We start from the raw sequence: 19077 nt of genomic DNA, 5'->3' as shown, positions 1-19077 counted from the left end.
TCCCCAGAACCTAAATAGATCTGGTAAGAGCACTGAGTTATGCTGCCAGCGGGAGGTGGAAACATTCTGTGCAGACTCTGAACATTTTCTGGGATTACCCATCTTTCCGAAAGAAGTCTGTTGAGGCTAGAGAGACAGTACAGAGGGGCGGGGCGTTTGCCTTGCACATGTCTGACCTGTGTTCTGTCCCTGGCAGCCCGTATGGTCTCTTAAGCACCACCAGGGGTGATCCTTGAACACAGCTGGACCAAACACATCTGGGTGTGGTTCAAAAACAAAACAAACGGGGCCGGAGCGATAGCACAGCGGGTAGAGCGTTTGCCTTGCGCACGGCCGACCCGGGTTCGATCCCCAGCATCCCATATGGTCCTCCAAGCACCACCAGGAGTAATTCCTGAGTGCAAAGCCAGGAGTAACCCCTGAGCATCGCTGGGTGTGACCCAAAAACAAAACAAAACAAACATATATGGAAGGGCGCTCCCTCAGCATATATTTACGGAAAGCAAAGTAGAAAAATCCATCCAAGAAAGTACTTGCTTTCGATTAAACATTTGTCTTCTGTAAAATCTGTAGCCCATCTGCTGCTCTTTAATCTCCAGTCTAATTCGGGAGGGAAGTGTGGCGATGGTCTGTAGTAGTAATGGAAGCAAAACAGGATTTTTTGTTACAACACAGGTCAGAATTGTAGGAGATTTTGTCATGTGTCACCAGATTCTCAAGTTGAAGAAAACCAAACTAAGTGCCTGAAGGTCTTTCTCCCCTAAAGAAACAGCGACTGCTCAGCAGGTTATTATTGCGATTATTTTGGTTTTGGGGCCACCCTTTGGTGCTGCTGAGGGCTCGCCCCTGGCTAAGGGGCCCCTGTGGGTGCCGGGGATTGAGCTTGGGTCGGCTGCGTGCAAGGCCAGCTCCTTGCATGCTGTCCTATTGCTCTGGCCCCCGTCATTTCTATTCTTGATGTCGCTTTAGAAGTGGTTGTCCGTGAGTGGGTTGACTTCATCCGCATGTTCTGTTTCCTTGTAACCTAACAGCAGTTCTTTGGGGACTCGGGGATGGTCAAAGGGCTGGAGTGCAGGCGGGTGCCCAGGGTCTGACCGTTGGCCCTGCCCTGAATGGCCTTCGAGGCACACAGGGATCACCCCCGTGGGAACCACAGCTTTGCCACTAATCGTTTATTTTTCCTCTCCTTTGTTGTGATGATGACACGAGGTGCCCTGCAGATGACGGACTCTGTGGGGAAGCCAGGGCCCACGCTTGGGCAGGCACTGAGCTCATGGCCCCGTGCTGGTGCGGAGCTGTCCCTCTGTTAACTTTGAACACTGCATTTAAGGACGTAGATGATTGTATGACAGCATGGAATGGGTGCGTTTGCTGGACGCTGTGCACTGGGGTTTTGTGACTGAAAGCGTCTGGGTAGGGCAGGGAGGGCGCTTATCTCTCCTGCTGCCAGCCCGGGTCCGACTCCTGGCTTCACAGAGTAAGCCCTGAGCTCGGCAGCTCGGGGAGTCGCCCCCAGACCAGACCAGACCAACACCCCGTGCAGATGGGATGCCTTGAGTTGTTCAGCCCTGTCAGTGCCGTGCGCATGCCCTGAGCCTGGCTCTTTCACTGAGGTGTATCACACCTGGCGGTGCCCAGGGGATGCTGCCAGCAATGTTCAGGGCCCCCTGACGGGCTGGCCATCTAGCCAGGGCCTCCCCCCCTCACACAGCGCACGGGCTCAGCCTTCGGAGCATTCTCCAGCCCTGGGCATCACTCTTTACTGGGGCCCCCGCGTGCTGGCCCCAGTGCCCCGCACTGGCCGGGTGAGCCCTGTGATCCGGAAGCATTACCCTGGCCAGCGTGTGTCCAGCGTGGCAACTCAGGTGTCTCACCCTGCTCCGGGTTGCGTGTTACTTTACATCACCCCAACCAGTGTGGGGGTGGCAGGCCCACCTCCCGCCCTCAGGACAGCAGCAGCGCCAGAGGGGAGGGGGACGGAACCGGGCAGGACACATTTGCTGTTAGTTCCTGACCCCCGACCGCGGGCCAGGTGGGATCGCAGTGGGAGCGTTACTCGGCGCAGGTGAGGAATCGGAAAGCGGATTGAACTCGTCCAGCGCTCAAAGAAAACTGCTGTTTTTTTTTTTTTTCTTTTTGGGTCGCACCTGGTGATGCACAGAGATTACTCCTGGCTGTCACTCAGGAATTACCCCTGGCGGTGCTCAGGGGACCCTATGGGATGCTGGGTGTCGAACCCGGGTCGGTTGCATGCAAGGCAAACACCCTCCCCGCTGTGCTATTGCTCCAGCCCCAAGAAAACTGCTGTTTTTGAGCTCTATGCCCAGGCTTGAGGTGGATGACCCGGGGAGGGGCGGAGGGCACCGAGGGCACCGAGGCCTGTCCGGAGGCCTCAGAAGGAGTGGTGCCCGCAGCCCCTCTGCGCCACGCTGCGTCCCTAGCCCTGTGCAGGACGTGGGGCTGGGCACACGCTGGCAGCCTGGGTCTGCTGGCCCCGCCGGGAGGCTGTGTGTGTGAGGCTGTGCGGTGCGCGGACAGAACCCGGGCTGGGAATTCCCTCCGCACGCAAGGCTCCGGCCCTGAGTGCTCGCGCCCCGTCTCCCCTTCTCGTCCTGTCTCTCTCTTCTTTTGGTGTTGGGGAGCCGTCAGGAATTGAACTCGGGCCTCACACTTCCAAGGCAAGTGCTCTGCCGTGGAGCCACCCCTCAGCCCGTGGTGCTTTGGTTTAGGATAATTGCATCATCTGTGCAGCCTCACTGCTCCCACCCACAGAGGGAGGATGGATTTTGTGTCTTAGAACTTGAGACAAGTTGGAGTAATCGTTGGTTCAGGGAGCTTTTTTTTTTTTGCAGTGCCAGGAATAGAACCCAGGGCATCACCCCTGCAGACCGTGCCCTCTGTGTTGAGCCACATCTCTGGCCTGGGTTCAGTGACACTTAAAACTTTTAATTTTTTAATTTTGGGCCACACCTAGCCGTACTCAGGGCTTACTCCTTACTCTTATGCAGTGCTTGGGAGACCACTCAGTGCCAGGGTGCGAACATGAGCTGGCAACATCCAGGACAGGCTCCTTAGCTTGTTTAATTTCTCTAGCCCCTGTATGATAGTTTAAAAAAATGAACATTATTTACTATTCCTTTGAAATGGTTTGATGATTTCTGGTTTCCTTTTGTTGTGGCAAATGACTGTAGTCAAACTAAAATTTTAATTTTATTGTGTGTATCCAATCCATATCCAATACGCACGGGTAGCTTGCCAGGCTATGCCGCGTGGGCTCGATACTCTCAGTAGCTTGCCAGGCTCTCCGAGAGGGGCGGAGGAATCGAACTCGGGTCGGCCGTGTGAAAGGCGGACCCAATCGCTGTGCTATCACTCCCAAAAACAGTAACAATAAGTTTCTCAATGAGAGATGTTACTGGTGCCTGCTCGAACAAATTGATGAACAACGGGATGACAGTGACAGTGATTGTGTGTATCCATGGGGATTTGGGCGTATCTGGTGGTGCTTCAGGGCTGGCGTCTGGCTCTGTGCTTCGGACCCCTCCTGGCGGGGCCCAGGGACATATGGCCGGCAAGTGCCTTACCTGCTGTACTATTCACTCTGGCCCCATTTAATTTTTTGGGGTTGTTCTTGGATATAAATGAGCCCAAGACCTTATTTATAGAAGACAAGTGCTCTACCAATGGTGGCATCCCTGGCCAAACTAAAATTTTAAATTGACTCAATGGTTTCTGAGGGCTTTGAGTCAACTTAAAACTTGTGGTGTTTAATAAGATGGGGCAGAGGATATTTTTAATACCTTTTGAGTTGAAGGAGACTGTCTCCTCAATTACTGCTGTGATCCTTGGCATTTGTTAAAACTGATTTATTAACTATAGGAAAGGTTCTTGCAAAGGAAAAATTAATTTCTTTAGAGAATTTTACTATTCTGCTGTATTGTAAAGGAGTTACTCAAGTTTCCAGTTAACTCGAACAAGGTTAGGTTGTGGTTTTCTACTTTTCTTCTCAGCCTCTTTTATTTAGTGTGTGTGTCTGTGTGTCTGTGTGTCTGTGTTGTCTGTGTGTGTTTATGTAGAGTTTGGGCCGCACTTGGCTGTGCTTAGGATTTGCTCCTGGTGCCATCAAGGATCAAACTCCCCCCATCCCCCCTTCCCCCTTCCCCCAAGTCATTTCTTCATATTTTGTTTTTTGGGTTACATCCAGCAGTGCTCAGGGCTTACTCCTGCCTCTGTGCTCAGGGATAACTCCTGGCAGGCTTGGGACCATATGGGGTGCCGGGGGATAGCCGTGTAAGGGTCCGTGTTCTGCGCACCAGAGTGTCAGCCATTTCCGGTATCCATTCCCTGGCTACGGTTCTGGCAGTACTGGCAATATTTAGCGAGACTTTCTGCTTGGTACTGAGTTGCCTCCTGCAGCCTCTTTCCCCTGTGAAGTGGGGTCCCTCGAGCAAGAGGCCTCTGGCTCCCCCCGCAGACAGTGCTCAGCGCTCTGTGGCTAGTTTTGAATGGAAGAAATGAAATCTGATTTTGGATCTGGAGTTTTAGTAGTGTGATGAGGCATGAATTGCCATTCTGTTTCACCTCAACCACGGTGACCTAGTCTGTGGGTCATAGAATCACACATACAGGCCTAGACGTGGGTCTGTAGAATCACACATGTAGGCCTAGCCTGTGGGTCTGTGAGTCTGTAATGTCCGACACGTAGGCCTACATGTAAGCCTAGTCTGTGAATCTTGACTGTCACAAAAGTTACTCATTAACTATAAAAAAGTATTCAAAATGAAATTTTTCTAGGGGTGAAGTAAGCTGATGGTGCTTCTTAAATTGTTATTCTAGTGACTGCTGTTAGGCATGACCTGAGTAGATCTTGCCCGATTGTTGCGGGTGGTGGTGGTGGTGGTGTGTGTATGTGTGTTTGTGTGTGTGTGTGTGTGTGTGTGTGTGTGTGTACACGCACATGCATGTGCGCACTGGCTTTTGAACTTTGTACTTTCTCCAGATTAAAGTGAATACTGGGACTGGAGTGACGGTGCATTGGGTAAGGCAGGTGCCTTGCACACGGCTGACCCCAGCTGTGTTTGATTCCAGGCACCTCATCTGGTCCCTGAGCACTGCCGGGAGTGACCCGTTGAATAGCAGGCCCTGCCCCATGTCCCGCAGGAGCGACCCTCAGCGATCACAGCCCGGCACACTCCCCCAACACAGCAGGGCCGTTGGCTTTGTGCAGAATTCCAGGCAGTTCTTCTCTGTCAGAGAGAGAGAATTTTGTGTTGTATTCACTGTATCACTGTAGCACTGTCATCCCATTGCTCGAGCGGGCACCAGTAACGTCTCCATGGTGAGACTTGTTACTGTTTTTGGCATATCCGATACGCCACGGGGAGCTTGCCAGGCTCTGCCGTGCGGGTGGGATACTCTCCATACCTTGCTGGGATTGAACCTGGGTCGGCTGCGTGCAAGGCAAGCGCCTACCCGCTGTGCTATCGTATGAACCCAGGTGACTTGTTTATAGTCTTGGCTGCAGTTGTCGGGCCTGCTCATTGAGGTTCCAGATCTTTTACTAGCTGACAGTCAGATGTAATTAGAGGAGTTGCCTTCTGGCTCACAGGAAAGTAACCCTTTACGGCGTGCGGTCAGTGTAGCTGTCGGTGTGACAGGGCGCTGAATTTCCCATGAACTGAGGATGGTTTTAAAGTCCAAACGTTAAAAGGGTAAATCGAGGGACTGGAGGAATGGTATGGGGCAGGTGCTTGCCTTTCATGTCACTTCCCGGGTTTGATCCTTGGCACCTGGATGGTCCCCCCCCCCCGAGTTCCTCCAGCAATGACCCTGGAGTGCAGAGGCGGGAGGAAGCCCGGAGCACTGCTGCGTGTGTCCTCAGAGCCGAAACCCAGACCCAGGAAAAGGGTCAGTTGAGAGCAGGGGTGAGCTCCCCTGTGGGGTTCGGCCTTGCATCACAGAGGCTCTGGGTTCCATTCCTGCCGTCTCTGTCCCCCCAACTCCAGATCCGGGATGCTGCCCCCACAACAGTACTGGCCCCCCAAAAGGTTTAAAAAGTTTTCCGGAAGGTTCTCTCTGAATTGGCCACGACTTTTCCTTCCTCAGTGGGATTGGAGTGTCGCTGGTGAATGTTGTTTCATGACACAGTGAAGTGATGTGTTGCAGTGCACCGTGACTTCCGGGCCTCTGACCCAGGCTGTGCTCTCAGGCCCGAATGTGGTCCTGGGACTGGGCCAAGGTTGACAGGTGTAGGGCACGTGCCATCCCGGCTCTGCCGCTCCCCGACTTCAGGAGCCCAGGATTCCTTCTGGAATCATCGGACACTGACTTGTTTCCGTCTGTTAAGCCATAACAGTAGTGAGAACTCAAAAAGGATATAGTCAGAATATAGTCAATATTATGTGACAGAAACTCTTATCACAAAAGCTTTGTAACTCTCTCATGATGATTCATTTTAAAAGATAAGTAAAAAGAAAGTATAATTACTTTATGTTGTGAAAACACAAAGTGTACCAAGTCAAGGAAGTGGAAGTTTTTACTGACTGCAGCCATTTAAATGGGGAGGAAATATAAGAGCTGTGAGCTGAGAATGATGTCACCTGAAATTTAATCCTGGGAATGAGGATGATTTGGATTTACTAGAGGTAATGTGTTTTTCCCTAGTTTGCAGTTTGATATGTGTTTATGCGCAGATTGACTTTGAAATTTTCCTTTTAAATAAAGTTTCTTATGTAATAGCCTTTGCATTGCCAAGCATATAGTAAGTATATTTACGAGTAAAAATTATGTAGTGGGGCCGGAGCGATAGCACAGCGGGTAGGGTGTTTGCCTTGCACGTGGCCGACCTGGGTTCAATTCCCGGCATCCCATAGGGTCCCCCAAGCACTGCCAGGGGTAATTCCTGAGTGCAGAGCCAGGAGTAACCCCTGTGCATCGCCGGGTGTGACCCAAAAAGAAAAAAAAAATTATGTAGCCTCTGTTTAAAAGAGAAAAAATATACCCATAAATTTGAAAACTGGGATTATGCAGTTAGGAAATATGTCTCGTTTTCTTTTTTGTCCACATACCTGGGTGTGCTGTGGGTTCTGACGGGCGGTTATTGCGGTCACGGCGGGTCATGGGCTCCGCCGAGGGGGAGCACGGCCCTGCACTCGGCGTCAGTCCCCACGTCTCAGACACTCCCCAGGCACAGGGGGACTTCCTGAGTGCAGAGCCAGGAGGGGTCAGCCCCGAGCTCGGTGGCCCCCCAAACTGGGGAAAAAAACCCCAAAATCCAAGAAACCTAAAACACACCTGACTGGGATTCAACCCGGATTTACTCCAGGCAGGGAAGCAGGAGCAGCCCTGCGTGTCACCGGGCGTGGCTTCAAAATAAGAAATAAATTAATTCCCAAAAACTCACAGCTGTCTGTTCATGAACTGAGACTGGAAAAGGAACTTTCTGTTGTCCTCTGTGTTAGTGTCGCTGCAAGACACACCTTGGGCGGTGTGTCTCCTGGGGTCTGTCCTGCTCCTTCACGCTTGACACGTGCTCTCAGAAGCTTGCTCTCCTGTACGTTTTAGGTTGCTCCAGAACTTTCGCAGCGTATACTATGCCTTCAGATAAAGATCTACTTTAATAAATTGTCAATGCTTTTTTATTTTCTAGGGGTTTCCTAGCCACTCAGCACGGAGCCAGAACTGCCTTGATCCAGGAGCCTCTCGTTTAAGGTACACCCGGTTAGACTGTATGGTCCGCAGGCCCTGTTCAGAATCTGGTCCAGTGACTTGCATGGAGAATGGCTCTTAGCTTCTAGTTGTAATAGCAGAGAAACAAGTTTTACATGGTGTAAGTTTCTCTCTCTCTCTCTCTCTCTCTCTCCCTCCCTCCCTCCCTCCCTCCCTCCCTCCCTCTCTCTTCTTTCTTTCTTTCTTTCTTTCTTTCTTTCTTTCTTTCTTTCTTTCTTTCTTTCTTTCTTTCTTTCTTTCTTTCTTTCTCTCTCTCTCTTTCTTTCTTTCTTTTTCTTTCTTTCTCTTTCTTTCTTTCTTTCTTTCTTTCTTTCTTTCTTTCTTTCTTTCTTTCTTTCTTTCTTTCTTTCTTTCTTTCTTTCTTTCTTTCTTTCTTTCCCTCCCTCCCTTCTTTCCTTCCTTCTTCCTTCCTTCTATTGGGATTTCATTAGAAAGTTAGTGAGGGGAACCTGGTCGGTGAGAATGTAACACAAGGCCACACACTTCCACACTTCCGGGGCAGACGTGATGGTCACCCAGTGAAGTTGTCTTAACCGAGACGTGGTCAGAAGCATTGGAGCCACACAGACTTTCATGCTTGGAACTTTCAGGTGACGGGAAACTTGGTTTTCAAACTGATGAGCATGCAACTTTGTTTTTTGGGTTATTTTGTAACAAAGAACTTTTATGAATCTAGTTCCTTTTAGTGCTGGCCACTTAAGATCTTCTAGACCAGAGGTTCCGGAACTGATTTGGCCTGCCACCCCTGTCAGGAGAAAAATCAGTTTCCCCTAGGACATCAGTTTTCTTTAAGGGAACAGTGTGACTCCTAGTGCTGTAGCCCCTGGATGGACTGTCGGGAATCTCCCCGACCCCCAGTCACCCACTTTGGGAAATACTGGGCTAGACAGTGAAGTTTTATTAAGAGTATTAAGGATTTTATAGTCTTTCATCAGGGAAACCATACTACCTGTGTTGACATTGCGCTGTGTGTGTGTGTGTGTGTGTGTGTGTGTGTCTAGCACTTCTAAGAATTAAAAGCACATTTTCATGTCTCTGAGGTGGTAATTATTGGCTCAGTTAACCCAGCTTTCCTTGGGCTTGAGGAAATGGAAGTATAAGGAATTAGGGAAGTTGCACAGACTCAATGGGTGGAGTCTCCCTCACTGCACTGAATTTGTGTAATGCTTTTCTCTCCCAAGGACCAGTCACATCACCGTGCCTCAGAAGTTCTTCAGTGCTGTGATTCTTAAGTGTACTGCAACAGAAGCTTTGGCAAACACCCTGGCTCGGGGTGTTTTGGGGGGTCCTAAGGCACTGCAGTGGCCTTGCTAGAGCTGAGTGTACAGTTTGTCCATGAGTTTGGGCTAGAAGTGAAAGTCGGAAGATTCATCTGATTTAGTGTGATGGGATTAACGTTGGTGGCTGCTCCTTGGCGTTGGGCTGGTTTCTAAGGAACAGGGGTTTGGACATTGGTGGTTTTGCGTGGAGATGATGGTAAATGCAGTCGTGTGTTTAGTAAAAGGCACATGGCTCAAATTCTGTTTCCTGAAAGGAAAAAGGCTTGTTCGCTTATGCTGACTGAAGGCCTCCCTTCTTATTCGAGAACATGTCACGAAGTACAACTCTAAAAATTCCCCAGGTGGGGCCTGATGGTAGTAGAGCCTGTAGGGTGTATGTTTGCCTTGCCCACGGCCAGCCTGATCCGGGTTCGAGCCCCAGCACCACATATGGTTCCCCAAACACCACCAGGAATAAACCCTGAGGACCACTGGGTGTGACCCAAAGACAGAACCCCCAGTAAATAATGAAAATTTTGTTTTGGTTGGTTTTAAGGCATATGTCTATGTTTTCATACGCTTAGCTTTTAAATGTACTTAATTATAAAAATAAATGCTTGAGGTTATTTAGTTTTATTACTTTATTTTGAGTCACACCCAAAGCTCAGGGGTTCCTTCTGGCTCTGCACTCAGGAATTGCTCCTGGCGGTGCTCGGGGGACCCTATGGTTTGCTGGGGTCAGACCCTGGTCGTCTGCGTGCAAGGAAAACGCCCTCCGCACTATACTATTGCTCCAGCCCCTTGAAGTTATTTTAAAGAATTTCTTCCAGGGAAGGGAAAGACAGGAAAATAAAATTTGCTGCTTTTTACGCTGTGTAGGCAGTGTGGTTTTTTTTTTTTTTAACTTCCTTTCAGAATATGTGAAGAATTTTTTTTTTTTTTAGGATGAACAGTAATCAGTACGGAAGTATTTCATTTTATTGTCTTCTGTTCCCAGCAGTGTTCAGGGCTTTCTCCTGGTCCTGTGGTCAGGGGACTCTGTGGAACCAGGGATTGAACTGGGGTTGGCCGTGTGCAAGGCAGGCGCCTTCCCTGCTTTATTATCTCTTTGGCTTCCCGGAAAGAAAGATCCACCATCGCTCGCTTGGCATTGGACCCTGTGTGCACCGGGGCACGCTAGGTGACCGGCGCCGAGTGCGAGATCACAGACTCCCTGCTTTCCAGGCTCTCCTTCTGTCACGCCGTCTGGCACATGATCCTGTTTTCTTCAGGGCTGCGTGTCGTGTCTTTCCCTTCTGTGTCGGCTGCAGAGTTATGCTCTGTGTCTTTCTTCCCTTGACGTAGCCGGGCCTTCTCTTGAACCCTGCACTGTGTGGTGGTGGGTGGGCCTTCCGGCGAGTTCGGCCTGCTTGGCTTCATCTTTTTGGAGGTAACTGTGTCGGATGACCGTGTCTGACAGTGTCTGTGTGCGTGGCCGCGTGGTGCTTGGACAAGGTTTGGAGTCGTCGGTGTATCAGCTGTTTCCGGGGCCGTGGCTCGGCACAGAGGTGTGTGGGATGGTAGTGGGGATTGTTTACACCGTCACATTGCAATCAGGAAGATTTGTTAAGGGCCCAAGGGAGAGCTCAGAGAACTGCAGAACATGTGCTTTGCGTGCACCAGATGCTCACTAAGTTTCACTGTACCATTCGACTAAATGCCTGGCTCTGCACTCAGGAATTACCCCGGCCATGCTCAGGGGACCATATGGGATGCTGGGAATCGAACCCGGTTTGGCCTCGTGCAAGGCAAATGCCCTACTCGCTGTGCTATCGCTCCAGCCCCTCCCCCATAAGCATTTTTTTTTATGGGGGGTGTTTGGGTTTTGGGTCACCCAGACAGTGCTCAGGGGTTACTCCTTGCTCTTTGCTCAGGAACCACATGGGGCAAGTTTGGGGGACCAGATGGGGTGCTGGGGATTGAACCCATGTCAGCTGTGTATAAAGGCAGATGCCATCGTCCTATTGCTTTGGCCCCTAAATATTAAAAAGCTGTTTTAGGGGCCAGAGCAATAGTACAGTGGGGAAGGGTGTTTGCCTTGCATGTGGCCGACCTGGATTCGATCCTTGGCATCCTTTATGGACCCCTGAGCACTGTCTGGAGTCATTCCTGAGTCCAGAGCCAGGAGTAATCGCTGAGCTTTGCTGGGTGTGACCCAAGAAGACACACACACACACACACACACACACACAGAGCTGTGTTAGAAAAAGAACTGGGAAATAACTTGGATATAAGAGTGCAGAGGTGTAAGTGTCTCAGGTGTATTTCCGGACTGTTGTAAGATAGGTAGTTTTTCTGTAAACTTTTTGTTGAAATTTCTCTGAAGGTGGAACCTCCCATCTACAGAGAACAAATGAACAGATTCAAGTTGGTTGCGTAAAGACTCGTGTCTTTGTGGGAAAGTCTAAGGAGTAGATTCTTCCCACCTTTGAGACTGTATGTAGTACACAGGGTTGACACATGCATTCTCATTCAGTGTCGAGTGACCAGCCCCTGTCATTGCTGCGATACTGCTGACACTCTGACACGGCAGGGAAATGTAATGCCCGTTTGTACGTGTGTGCCCCCGTGACAGAAGATTTAATGAAGGACTTATGTTTTATTTTCTATTTGGGGGCCACTCCCACCTGTTGTCTGGGGCGGTTGGTGGTTTGGTGGGCGGCCGTCAGCCCTGGACGTCCCGGGTTCTGGCACGCAGGTTGTGTGTCCGTCCCTTCGCTCCCTGCCCCTGATGCTCCCAAAGGATTTGGAGGGGAGGTACTGGGTGCAAGGCCACTGTCTGAAACACTCGTCCGGGGACCCGAGTGATAGTGCGGTGGGAGGGGGACTCGCCTTGCACGTCGCCAACCCAGGATGGACCCCTGGAATCCCATCAAGCCCCCCGAGCCCCACCGGGAGGAACGCCTCAGCACACCTGCTGTGGTCCCGAAGCAGAATAAACAAAACCAAAGCTAGCCCAGAAAATTGCCATCTCTCTCTCTTTCATGGTCGAGTTTCAGACAAGTGTCCGGCACCCGGGCCTTCGCCAGCGTCCACTTGCGCCACTGCCCACCGTTTTCCCGAGTTGACCTCCTTTTTTTTTTTTTTTTTGTGCCACATCCAGCTTTGCTCAGGAAATCTCTCCTGGGGGGAGTTAGGGTCACGCCCAGCGTGGCTGTGTGCAAGGCGTCTTCCAGCTCTACGTTGCCCTGGCCACGATGCAGATGTCAAAAATGTTTAAAGTTCGTGTGCCTGTATTTCCCCCTTGAACTTCCTTGTGACTCGGTGGGAAACTCTGGACTCAGTAACATGGAAGCTGCCAGCTAAGATACTTTTTCATTTAAGAAAGAAGATTTTATGACTTTTTTTGGCTTAGATTTTGGGCCCTACCTGGCTGTGCTCAGGGATTGCTCCTGTTTGGGGGCCGCACACAGTGCCGAGGATTGAACCTGGGGAGGTCGCACACAGTCACGTGCCTTCCCGGTACACTGTGTCTCTGGTCCTCAAAAATACCCATTTTATTTTTATGGAGGGTGTACTCAGTGTGCTTGGGGCTGTTTGGCTCTGCCCAGGAGTGCCCCGTGGCCGTGTTTGGGGGGTCAGGGCGCGTGTGTGCCAGGGGTTCTGGCTGGGGTCAGTTGCATGCAAGGGTTTGTAGCTCTTGTATTCTCTCTCTCAGGCCACTCCTGGTTCTGTGCTTGGTAGCGGTGGTGCCTTGGTGGCCTTACGTGGTGCTGGGGAACCAGACGAGGGCAGCTTGCAAGGCAAGTGTCTGAGCGCCCGTCCTCTCGGCAGTTGGTTGGGGCTACGTCTGGCGTTCCTGGAGGTGGGCAGTGCGGATATCCGGTGGCAGGACTGAAGCCAGACTTTGTACTGGCTTTGCTTGTCGCTATAACGTGAGCCACCTTTTTTCCCCCCCCCCCTTTTCTTAGGCTTTTGGGCTCACACCCAGCGATGCTCAGGGGTTAACCCTGTTCTGCACTCAGGGGTCATTCCTGGTGGTGCCGAGGGACCGAGTAGGATGTGGGGGACGTGCAGGGCGAGCGCCCTACCTGCCGTACTGATCTCGCCAGCTTTGTCACTTTGTTTTCCTGAGAGCTTTATGTCACCCAGCCAGTAGTAGGATCTCAGTGGGCTTGGAGTTTGTAATCGGTTAAGAGCCACCTGGAACTGTCCATTAGCTAGTGGCGCTGTTCTGTGTTGCCGTAAGCCTAGGGTTAGAGTGTCAGATGAGCGTGTTTCCCTTCTCTGAGTCCTTGTGCTGGAGATGGGTGTCAGGAAAATAGCCGCACGGTGAGCCAGACTTGGTCATCCAGGCGGCTCCTGCCCTGGGAGGAAGGCAGGATGCCTGCTTCAAGCTTTTCCTTTGGCTGGTGGGGAGGGTTGGGTCACACTGAGGGGCTTGGGGCTGCGTCTTTGTACCCTGGAGCCCTGACTCTCCGGGAGCAACCAGGGTGACACTTGGGGGGACGAGGTCTGGCTGGGGTTTGAAACGGGGTCAGCCTCCTGCCAGGCAAGAGCCTCCCTACTTATTGCCCATCCTTAATTCTTTCATTTTTTTTTTCCTTTTTGCTGTGCTGGGGGCTGAACTCAGGTCTCATGTCCCTGCTACTCGGGTCTGTCTGCAGCCCTTGGGTGCCTTGAGACTCAGGGCCAGCTTGCTGCGAGCCCTAATCCCTCGACTGCCTCCTTAGCCCCCAGCTAGGCGGTTAAATCTCCCCCAGCTAGGCGTTTAAATCTCCCGTGTTCCCAATTCATCTGATGAAAACACCCCTAGAGGCTGGTTAAAGAGAAAAGTTCCCACTTACGGATTTGCACTTCATGGCAGAGCACTGTGGAGCTGCTCAGGTTCGAGTCCTACTTGCTGTTTTGGCCGTGGTTGGTGCAGGGGCTTCCCAGCAGCGCTGGGGCCCACCAGACCACGCTGGTGCTATGGGGGCCACGTGGTGCCTGGGACCGGACTCAGAACTGTGTTTGCCACGCGCGAGCTCCAGGCCTTTGGACTGTACCTGTGGCCCCCAGAGCTTACTCTGAGATAATGCCAGAATTTCGTGAGTCCCCTGAATGCCGCTATGATCTCTGTGAATAATAATAGTGAAAAGCTTTCATGTTTAAGAATTCTGTGGGTAAACAGTTTATTTCTCCTATTTTCCTAACTGCGATGGCTGCTTTTTCTTTGGGGGGAAAAAAACCCCAAACGTCTGTTTTGGTAAAATGTAAGTGTAATCCAGGGACTGAGAGTCTTACCTTGCACGTGGCCGACACTGGTTCAGTTCCTGGCACTCTCGTCCTCTGGCATTGCCAGGAGTGACCGAGCACACACGGTCCCAAAAAAAACAAAAAAGGGCTGGAACTGATTGTACAGCTGATGGTACAGGTCAGGCTCTTGTTTAGCATGTGGCCAACCCGGGTTCAGTCGCAGGCTTCCCACGTGGACCCCCGAGCCCGGAGAGGAGCACTCCCAGGTGTGATCAGAACACCAAAACAAATAACACAGACCCCAAGTCCCACACGACACCACGACCAGCCAGAGCGGGGGAGGGGGCGTGTGAGCCTTCTCAGGGGAAAGGGGCTTTTCTCCTCCTGCCGCACAGCGTCACAGTAGTGAGTTTCAGTCTGTGGGTTGGTCGGTGGGTGTGTTCCAAACAGTCTCGCTGGACCATCTGCCCTCGGGATGCCGAGAGAGCGTGCCCCCTCTTCGGCTCCAGACGTTACCCACCGCCCTTCTGGGTCGGCTCACCTGCTTTTGAGAACCACTACTTTAGATTCTTCCCAGAATCTTTCAGGTTGCTTTCAGACACATATGAAACTGTTAAAATTTGCAAATGATTTTATTCATGCATCCTTTTTAATTTTAATTAAAAATTTTAATATTAGGTTGGACATTTAAAGATTTTTGCGAAGTGCACAGCTATGTTAGGAGAGTTCAAGTATTTTATCTCTAGGCTCAGGAGACGGTTCAAAGGGCTGGAGCACGTGCTCGCATTCGCGCCTCGGGTTCAGTCTCGGGCACCCCTGCGAGCAGCCCCTGGCCACAGGCACCTTTCACTGACAGTCAGGAACGTAGAACTGCTCCGGATAAACTCGAGGTTAGCATTTGGGGGGCTTCTTGCTTAGAAGCCGGCTTGTTCTCTTCCTCGACTTTTGGAAACTCTGTATTTGGGTCTCAGGCCGGAGGCCCTGGCACGGGGCCTGCCGGAAACAGCAGCCAGCAGCCAGCTGTGCCCGCCCTTTCTAAGTTTAGGCCAGTCGCTGGCGTCTGACTCTCCGCGCCGGGGCGGGCGCGGGTGGCTCCTTCTGGGACGGGCAACAGACACTTGGCTTTGGGTCATGGTTTCACTTTATGACCTGTGGTCCGGGTGAGGGTTTGAGTGTGGTGAAATGTCTCTCAGGGGCCGGAGGAGGCGTAGGAGAATGCCCTCGAGACAGTTCAGAAAAAAGGAAGGAGTCAGATGGGGAGGAGATTGAGAGAAAAAGACTTGGATTTTGGTAGCTGAAGGAAATAAAAAGGAAGAAGTAAGTTCGTAATCAGGCTTGTGAGTGTTTCTGAACTTGCTTCCGAGCACCAAAACCTGCCCAGTAAGGCCCTTCTTGTGGTCTTCAGGGAATCTCCCTTTAGTCTGATTCTAGACGTGAGCAGGGAGCAGCGGCAGTCGTGCGGGTGTTGTTGAACGAGGTGAGACTTGGCGTCTAGTCCACGGGCAGGTTTCACAGTGAGCCGGGTGTTGTGTGTGTGTTTTGTCTTTCGAGGTTTACGATCCTTGTTTTGCTCTTGGCAAGAGAGGATGTGAGTGTTCTGGTCATTCATCTCTTTCTAGTTGATCTCTAAAAAATAATTTTAGTGGAGACTTAACAATTTTTTGTTTGTTTGTTTTGGGGCTACACATGTCAGTACTCAGGGCTTCCACCTGGCTCTGCTCTCAGGAGTCACCCTGCAGACTCAAGGGGTACCACATGGGATGGCAGGGATCGAACCGGGGTTGGCTGCACGCAAGGCAAAGGCGCTGTCTGCGCAGTCCTGTCACTCTGCCGAGACGTAAACATTTCCTCTAACCGTGTGTTACAGAATTTATGCTGTTTGCTGATTTTTGCCTTGGTTGGCTATTTCTGGTCTTAGTTGTTCTTGGTTATTTTTTTTAGTACTTCTGACTTGCTTGAACACTTGGAGATTTTGAAAATGAGCAGAACTGTTCTTATTTTTGACGTGTGACAAAATGTAAACGTGTTTAGAAGTAATGCCATCGGGACGTACAAGATGAAGTGAGCGATCTCTCCTGCCTCAGTCCACACCAGCTGCGGCCAGTCTGGGTCCAATCTCTCTTTCCATCTCCCCGTCTTACTTTAATGGTACAAACATCTTACTCTGTCCTTTGTCACTCAGATGGTTTCTCAGGACTGTGCGCTGTGCTAGGAGTGCAGCAGTTTTCTTGTTGGGTTCTCTACAGTGCTCCGTGAGCTGTGGAAACAAAACTGAAAGGGCAGTAGATCTTTCATCATCCTCAGGGGAAGGATGCCCAGGAGCGAGAAAGCCCCCAGCTTAACGGGCGGCTTTAGCGGTTCCAGTCTGGCCCTTCATTGGCGTCTGTGTTCACGTTCACCCGTGAACGCTGTGAGGGACTTAGCTTACGTTCAGCCTCTTCGGAACGAGAGATCAGAAACCTTTACAGTCTCCTATATACTATAGGAACCTTCTCCATATTTTCAAGTTTCCATTTTGGGGCATACAGTACGATTTTCAGTTCTCAGTATTCAACAATAAACGTAATTATGCCCATGAATTTTCTTAAACATGCGGAGCATGTGAGCCGTGAGTCAGTGAAGAACACGGAGCCAGTCAGAGGCCTCGAGAGGAACTGGCTGTCGCAGAGGGCAAGGCCCGTCCCGGGGCTCCACACAGGCTGTGCCCCGCACGGCAGCTTCCCGGGAGCACGTGACACCTGAGTGACTGAATATCGGCAATTACGTATCTCCTCTATAATTCACCTTTTTATTTTCTTTCCCTCGCAACTTTTAGGTAGCGCTTTAGACTTCATAGCACTGAATTAACCTGCACTGAAAGCTGTTTACCTGCAGTTGTTCACTTTTGTTGAAAGTGACCATGTCTCAAGTTCAAGTGCAAGTTCAGAACCCATCCGCTGCTCTCTCAGGGAGCCCAGTACTGAACAGGAACCAGTCTCTTCTCTCCCAGCCTTTGATGAGTATTCCTCCTCCTGCTAGCTCTCTGCCCTCTGAGAATGCAGGTAGACCTATCCAAACCTCTGCTTTACCCTCTGCATCTGTTACCTCCACCAGTGCAGCTGCAGGTAAGCACCGGAAACCAAGTGTCCTCTGTTTGGAATGTTTGCTGCGCTTGTTTCTGAGCGGACAGGTGACAGCTGCAGGGAGACGGCACGCGGCCGCGCGCGAGGGAGCGCCTGGTTGTATATTAACGGTGACGGAGGCCTCAGTGGACAGGCCGTTTCACGGTGTAAGGAAGGGAATTGAAAACCAAACCGTAAAACTGTTAAAAAGTGGTGGCTCGATGAAAGAGTTAAACAGTAAAGCCACTTTGGAAATTTTTTTTTATGTGGGAAAATTCTGCCAGATTTACTGGAAAGCAAAAAAAAAAAAATACATGGGCATTTAAATTTTTTTTATTTTGAACGAGTAAGTTTGAGATTTTAGAAGTAGTATAGCTGTTATATGAGGGACAGTTAGAAACTGAACAAGGCAGAGGTTCCCCGCCCCACAAACCCACATCCAGCTGTGCTCAGGATTCACTACTGGCGGCGCTCAGAGAACCACACAGGGTGCCCCAGGCGGGCCATGTGCAGGGCCAGCGCCTTCCCTGACCTTGTGTTATCTCTCTGGCCCCATAAAGCAGAGATTTTTGGAAGAGAAAATCAGTTGTTTTTTTTTTTTTTAAAAAAAACTGTTACTGTCATTGTCATCCTTGCTCATTGATTTGTTTGAGCGGGCACCAGTAACGTCTCCAATTGTGAGACTTGTTACTGTTTTTGGCATATCGAATACGCCACAGGGAGCTTGCCAGGCTCTGCTGTGCGGGCGGGATACTCTCGGTAGCTTGCCGGGCTCTCCGAGAGGGACGGAGGAATTGAACACAGGTCAAAAGCCCTACGGCTGTTCAAATATGATTTCTCCGAAAATGAGTTGAAGGTACTTGATTGGAAAAGACTCGAAACATTTTGGGTGGGGGGAGCGGAAAAAAAGACTAAATTCCACCAGCACTAGCACCAAAACTTCTTTCCCTCGATATACCCAAAGTGGCACAGCCAGTGCAAAGCCCTGGGGGTCCGCTGGGCGGCTGTGTGTCCATCACCTCAACGGTCTCTTCTCGCCCTTCCTTATGCCTCCCCTTTCCCTGCACTTCTCCTTGGTCCTCCTTTTCTTTCCTCTGTGAGTCGGGTCAGAGTGTGGCTGCTGGGCCCAGTCCCTGCGCCGTGCAGGGGCCCCTGGTGTCGGCACCTTCCCCAGCAGCTGGGGTGTGCAAGCCGGCTCCCTCGGCCCGGGGGAGCCCGTGTTCTTTGCTGCGCACGTGTCTCAAGCTGCCTCCGTTTCTCTCCCTCTTCATCCCCAGGAAACCTTTTAAAAAAATTTTTTTTGTGTGTGTCTGAAACTGTTCCCCTCTCACACTGCCAGCTGCCCGGCTTCCGCACCCCTCGACCCCCTGGCCTGAGTTCTTGTGTTTTGTTTTGGGGCCACATCCTGCGGTACTCAGGAGCTCTTCCCGGCTCTGTGCTCAGGAGTGAGCCCCGGGGGCGCTCTGGGGATCACAGGTGCTGCCGGGTTGAGGTTGGGGTACGAGACACGCAAGGCAAGCCCCTGACCTCCTGCACTCTCTCTTGACTTGGTGTGCTAGGGACTCAGTGTCCCCCAAATTTCCCATTCGAGACTGTCAGGAGAAGACAGCGGCAGAGACTATTTGGGTTCTTTGGGATTTATTGCTTTTTCCTCTGTCCCCATCCTCCTGCCTCCCACCCGCCCGCCAAGCCCAGTTTATTATTCATACTCACACAGTTGTCAGAAGTAGGTGGGCCGAGGGCCGTGGCCTCTGGAGAGACCCCGGGGGAGC

At 51.2% G+C, this 19077-nt stretch overlaps 1 protein-coding gene across 10 annotated transcripts in view; it reads left to right on the top strand.

Moving 5' to 3' along the window:
• The window catches only part of STAU1 (staufen double-stranded RNA binding protein 1), a 56340-nt gene that overhangs the window by 8303 nt on the left and 28960 nt on the right, over positions 1-19077 (top strand). For 6 of the 10 annotated variants that reach the window (XR_008630302.1, XM_055140289.1, XM_055140288.1 and 3 more), the window contains exons 2-3: positions 7649-7710; positions 17020-17308. The exons of 1 other annotated variant lie outside the window; for it this stretch is intronic. Coding sequence is in view for 5 of the 9 variants with exons in the window: in XM_055140289.1 (XP_054996264.1) it covers positions 17104-17308 (205 nt within the window). In the remaining 4 variants the exon portion in view is untranslated. The remainder of the gene's footprint in view (positions 1-7648; positions 7711-17019; positions 17309-19077) is intronic. 3 more of the 10 variants (XM_055140290.1, XM_055140293.1, XM_055140291.1) reach the window with 1 other exon arrangement.

The sequence above is a fragment of the Sorex araneus genome, chromosome 5 (genome assembly GCF_027595985.1).
Source record: "Sorex araneus isolate mSorAra2 chromosome 5, mSorAra2.pri, whole genome shotgun sequence".
Classification (NCBI taxonomy): domain Eukaryota; kingdom Metazoa; phylum Chordata; class Mammalia; order Eulipotyphla; family Soricidae; genus Sorex; species Sorex araneus.
Note: the sequence above shows the minus strand (reverse complement) of the source record. Positions and strands in the feature narration are given on the sequence as shown.